The following is a 6218-nucleotide window of genomic DNA, read 5'->3' as shown; positions in this document are numbered from 1 at the left end:
GGGAAAGGTGCCATTTAGGAACCAAGTAGGGCACATTCAAAAAAATTTTTTTAATTCAAATGATGTTTATGTTTGGTTTTTAATATTAAAAAAAATTTCCGAATTACACTGGAGCCGTAAAATCTGAGTCTGAAGAAGTTAACAGATGGAACTACGAATAAAATAAAACATAGGAAAACTTAAAATTTGAATTTTCCACTGAGAGAAGTGCTATTATTAGTAATAATTGAACGTTCTGTAATTTGCATAAGTATGTAGCCTAAAAACATTATCGTTTGCATTAATTATAAATTCATTACTTACAAGACATACGCAACCATCATGTTGTCTGGATATTATTTTGAAAAGGATACTTTCCAAAATAATATTACTTTCCATTTCATATTTCTGTTTCCATTCCTTAAAATCACTAAATGAATTAAATGTCTGAATATTATTAGATATAAAAATGTCATGTACCTTGACGAAAGTGACAATATATATATATATATATATATATATATTATTTTTTTCTGATATTCACTTAAACACAAACTATATTTAAATATTTTTAAACTTCTATCCTTGCTATGATCCTTTTCATGCTTCTCTCTCATGTTTGCTCAAACGTTGTTTATATTATATTTTAATTGGCATATAGTGCATTCCATTATTAACAAAGACAAGACCCACGTGTAACCACGACCCGAAACTGACAAATCCAGTTCCCGCGACTGGTGCTGTTCGCCGCAGCGGCATAATTTAGAACTAAGATTTACCAGTGCTCTAAACGTTTGTGACTTGACTCGTGTGTCACTTGTAGGGTAGATGGATGAGTGTAGTTTCCCACGTTCATTCCTCCAAAAGTAGGACATTTGCTGTTTTTGTTTGAAGGTCAGATAACTGGAGGTCAAATTGTAGGACATGTCTTCCCAAAGTAGGACGTTTGGTAACCCTATACAAGAATGTTGTGTAAAGATGGCCCTTAGACCCACAAACTCTGTACGAATATGCTATGACACTAAACAGTGCAGAGGGAATAGATAGAATGACAAAACTAACCAACCTGGTTCGGAGCCAAATGTGCTGAACAATTCTTGTCATAAGGTGTTGGCCCAAAACAGGATAAAAACGAATTGAAATGGATCTCAAAACAGAAATGAATTATAAATGCGTGATTGTTGTCGTCAGAGTCAGGTAGCAAATGTCATCATAAGTCTATAGTCATGTCGTGGTCGCCGTCAGAAGCAGAGTTTCTTCCTAACATTCGTGTGTTGTTATTGAGGCGATCTCTTAAAACAATCTTGCAAATTTCAATTGAGGATAAGTTTATCTTTATTTTAAATTGTTAGATTTAATCATCATGTTGTATAAACTATATATGTTTAGCTTCCAATTCCTGCTTTTTGTTTAATTTATAACATGTTGTAAGCCAACAAAAGAGCATCAGAATCCAATATGGGAATGAAGGGTAATGTCGCTTACGTAAGCTAAGTTAAATAACCAGTGCCTTTACTTGATATTTCACTCATTTTTTGTATTTCAAACAATATTAAACGTCGAAAATTGAGTAGACATAATAAAAAATTCACAAATTCTAATAGCTACTCCAAAAAATCACCAACTAGAAATGCGCGATTGTTAGTAAGCGGAAAATCTAAGAAAGACCCACACAAAAATGCAAAAATTGGTCACACAAAGACTGCAGAGGTGTAGAAACACCAAATAATTATAAATGTGACTATTGTCGTATGTAGACTAAATATTTAAGTGAAATTGAGATGGATAGCATTGCAAATTGATTAATAAAAATTTTAAAAGTAATTTGTATGTAAAATAAATAAAACCAAATTGTAAATAACACTTTATACAGTACTTTACTAATAAAGTTTTGATGTTTGTATAAATTTGAGTGTGTTATTTTAGTTATCTCTTATTTCTATCATTACCGTACTTTCCCTTACATTATATTGTTTTATGCTCGTAAAGGACATTACACGCTACCATCAATCAATTCACAGTGAAACAGAAATTGCAAATAGAAAATCCATCCCAACCCTCAAAATTAAGCTAGTTTTTTTCGGACATCACTTCTGTGAAAGAAAGTAAAAATGTAATCCCTGTGTGCTAAGACATATTTTGTTTTAGATGGCGCTGTGTTGGCGAGCTTTACATTTTTTTCGTCATAGGTCTCTATATTGTTTAGTCTGCTACGTGTCCGCATGGCACGTTGTCTCCACTCATTCAGCGTTACATCTATCTGTATATTTCTGCGCGTCGTTAGATTTGTTTATTTGCTTCATTTTTTGACAACTTCATATATACTAATTCTCCTAGCTCAGAATTAGAGAACCGTTTAGACCGCGTACCGTATAATAAGCATACTTACGTTTAAAAATGTTTATGCATGCCAAAGTTTTAGAATAACAATATTCAAAGGAATGAAATGAATACTGTTATTCTAATATTCTATTGCTTTAATTATACCGTAATAAACGTAACGAAGCCAATCGAAAGAGGATAATTGGATGATAAACCGAAATCGCGTGATAAATTAGTGCCAGATGATACTCCCGACGTGGCACCCGTTCTACGCTTACGGATGAAATTTTTTTTTACGTTAATTAATTGAATTTGAACCTATAAACAACGCCCAGGACAATAATAATAAATATTTGAAGTCGTAACTTCTCTACTGCTTACAAAAAATTTTGTATTATTTATTTATTTACTAGCTGACCCGGCCACGCGTTGTTGTGGCTCAAAATGTATCTATTATAAATGTGTAACACTTCCCCCGTGGGGGAAATTTCAAAAAATTCCTTCTTAGTGTATATTCTCTTGACGTACCCTATTAAAACGCAATCAAAAACGCATCTAAAATAGTATAATAAAAGCCGAGTTCTTCACAGTAAGCCTTAATCCCGTCACTTTTCCCGCTGGGGAATATCGAAAAATCCCTTTTTAGTGTATATTCTGTTGACGTAACCTATTAAAACGCAATTAAAAACGCAAAAAACGCATGTAAAATAGTATAATAGAAGCCGAGTTCTTCACGGTAAGCCTTAATCCCGTCCATCTCCCCCCACTGGGGGGAATTTCGACATGTATATTATATAAAAACACGTGCGTATTCGAATGCAACGTTGTGTCAAAATTTCAAAGGAATCGGTAGGAACAAACGAACGTTATATTTTATTTATATTAATATTTATATTAAGTAATAATTTTAATAAAATAGGAATAATTAATAGTTATTCTCCTAACCTCACTCAGACTCTATTACACTGTAAGACAACAACACCTTGATGCTGAGAACCTTTAACTTTAATCATAAACAAACGTTTTCGGCCCATTCCATGGCCATCGTCAGGCTAACAACATTCGAATACTGTTCCGAATAACCAATTTCAAATTTAAATAAAATACAAAAGAACTCACGCGCGATGCTAAACAACGTAAACTAAAACTAATATAAACAACATAGAAAAGAACAAACGAACGTTATATATTATTTATATAGATAGATAGAAAATGATCTGCTTCAGTCCATTCTCACAGAAAAGCATAATGCCTGACAGAAAAGCAAACTTAGTTCGTCGGAAGGTAGCGCCATCTGTTGGACATAAAAGCCTTAATTTATATATAAATATATTTTTGAAAGGGGGAAGATGGTGTAGGGGTATGAAAAATAGATAGTAGCCGATTCTCAGACCTACTGAATATGCATATCAAATTTGGTAAAAATCGGTAAAGCCGTTTCGGAGGAGTACGGTAACTAACATTGTGACACGAGAATTTTATATATAAGATTATAAATCGTAAACGTTAAATGTGCGATTATTTATGCAAATTTATATGTGAATATGTTACATAGAGGAATATATATATATATATTAATTTATAAAGCTTGTTTAATGGTTTTTAATGATTGAAAAATTAACATTTTTGAAAAGAATTTATCACATTAAACATTTCTGTCTTTTACAAAAATTATAACTTATTTTTGATAACTCAAATACTTTAATCAAGGTGTTCGTTCGTATGTTATAATAAACTACGAGATAAACATAAAAGAGAAACAGTAAATAAAAATTTTTGAAATTTAAATACTTCATATTAAACATTCAATAATAATAAACTACTTTCAGCTAAAAATAATGTTTTGAATATTTTAAAAAATTATTTATACTTAATAGACCTTTTAAATATTATTCTTGAAACTTCAATGCAATTTAATAAAATGCCAGATAGCTATATCTTAAACAATATAGACTTAATAAGACAAGCCTACAGTAGAACAATTAAAATTATTAAAAAAAGAAAAACATTTTCCCAACATCTCAATTAGAATCTCATAAACAAATATTAAGCCTTATTGCCATATTTTACTCAATATGGTATAAGGCCTTAAACCTCACATGTAGACTATTATAAAGGAACATTTATAAACAAGTTACAATCTTTCTCATATTTTTAATAATTAAGAGCAATAACATAAACTAAAAAAATAAAATTGCCATTTTTTAAAAACACTTAAATAATAATGAATAAAGTCAAATGAATTACTAAATTTGTAATTCATATAACAGCAACATAGGTTAAAATTCAGGCATTTTTTGCCGTTCCATTAACTCGTTTCCAAAATTCGCATAGAATTTCGGTTAGAATAAATCTGTCAATATTCTTACCAAGCATGTATATGATAAACCAATCTCCTACAGACAATCGTTTAATTAACAATTCCAAATAAGTTTCCCGTACAAGCCTGTAACGTATGGATAAGACATACAATCTCATCTTTCCGCTTATTATTAAAACAATACGGTATACGACAGACATGGAACTCAATAAAATTAAAATGATAAACCAGAACCATAAAAATATAAAAATCTTTTCGTTAATTACATTTAAAGCTAAAATACACAAATTATCAATTTTTCTTATATCACCGGACGATCCGTAATAGTAAAAAAAACATTTGGCCATCCTCGGAAAGGTTTCCAGCATTGGATTTATTACAGAATTATTATTATCGTTCATTTTATATTTAATTACTTCAATTCCGTAATTTAAGAATTCACCATTTAAAAATACATCAACCAAAAACATTTGAAAAATGGCATTAATTAGACACAATAATTCACAAGCGAAGTAACAAAGAGCGTAACAATCGTGACATCCCATACTTTCGTGTAGAAACTTAACTACGGTAGCAGTACTTTCCCGTTTCTGAGTTTCTTCGCACATAATGTTGTTACTCTTCAGACTCAAGATTTGAATTAAGCCATCTTCGTAGTGTTTCCACATCCATCTTGGCGCGTAGAAGAGGATGGACTGAAAGAACAGGAAGAAGCACACCCATTGGTAATAGTTATGCTGATAGAAATGCTCTTCGTTTTGATATTTCGAATTGATTCCGGGAAAAACGCTTCCTTCTCTGCTCATATTTGGCTTCTTTACTGTAAATGTGCCGTGAATCCAACAGTAAGTATCCATCACGTGTTTAGCGATGTCTTTCCTTTCCATGCAGAGCATGGGTTCGCCGACATATTGCTTTGCTGATAAAATGGCGCAGAAAATGAGTAATAGAAGCACAGTGTAAATATAATGGAGACGAAATACCATGCTGTCTATTTCTATTCTGTTTATCCTCACTAAGTTCTTTATTGCATCAAATTTCAAAAGCTCTAACATTTTGAGACTGAATATTTTACTGAAATGGCGCCAGACGAAACCAACGCCCTCCGACTTCTTAATTAAGCCCGTAAATTATTTTAAAATATGTTAAAAAAATATTTTGTTTTTTTATAAATATATTCTTTCAAATTTAAAAAATACATTTATTAATTCGATGAATATAGATTTTTTGAAATACGTCTGTTTTTTGAAAAATTTTTAACCGCCAGTGATTAAATATAACCTAATTATAGCCAAAACTTCAACGATAAAAATATTTAATTGCCGATTAAAAGAATAATAATTTAATTATTGTATTGAAAGTTATAAAAATATTTTAGTTTAAAGAATTTTAATAATTTTATAAATTAGCGTATATGATTTTATTTTATTTAATGAAATTAATTATTATCAATTTCTAATTATTTTAACTGAAACATCGTTAAGGTATTCCGGTAGTATATTGTATTTTTTTTTTTTTTTTTTTATTACTCTTTTCACTCTGTGAGCACTAAGAGGGCCTTTTTTTTAGCAAGTCCATTTTGGATTTGGCCAGGCCC

The 6218-nt window shown here is 30.7% G+C and overlaps 1 protein-coding gene across 1 annotated transcript; it reads right to left on the bottom strand.

Annotated features, from left to right (window-relative positions):
• Window positions 1-4587: 4587 nt before the first annotated feature.
• LOC136974016 (innexin shaking-B-like) lies at window positions 4588-5607 on the bottom strand. Its single transcript, XM_067268783.1, has one exon. It carries the CDS (start codon window positions 5605-5607, stop codon window positions 4588-4590), a length of 1020 nt encoding a protein of 339 aa, XP_067124884.1.
• Between the last annotated feature and the right edge of the window lie 611 nt (window positions 5608-6218).

The sequence above is a fragment of the Centruroides vittatus genome, unplaced genomic scaffold (genome assembly GCF_030686945.1).
Source record: "Centruroides vittatus isolate TY-2023 unplaced genomic scaffold, ASM3068694v2 contig_337, whole genome shotgun sequence".
NCBI lineage: Eukaryota > Metazoa > Arthropoda > Arachnida > Scorpiones > Buthidae > Centruroides > Centruroides vittatus.
This window is presented reverse-complemented; position numbering and strand designations above follow the sequence as displayed.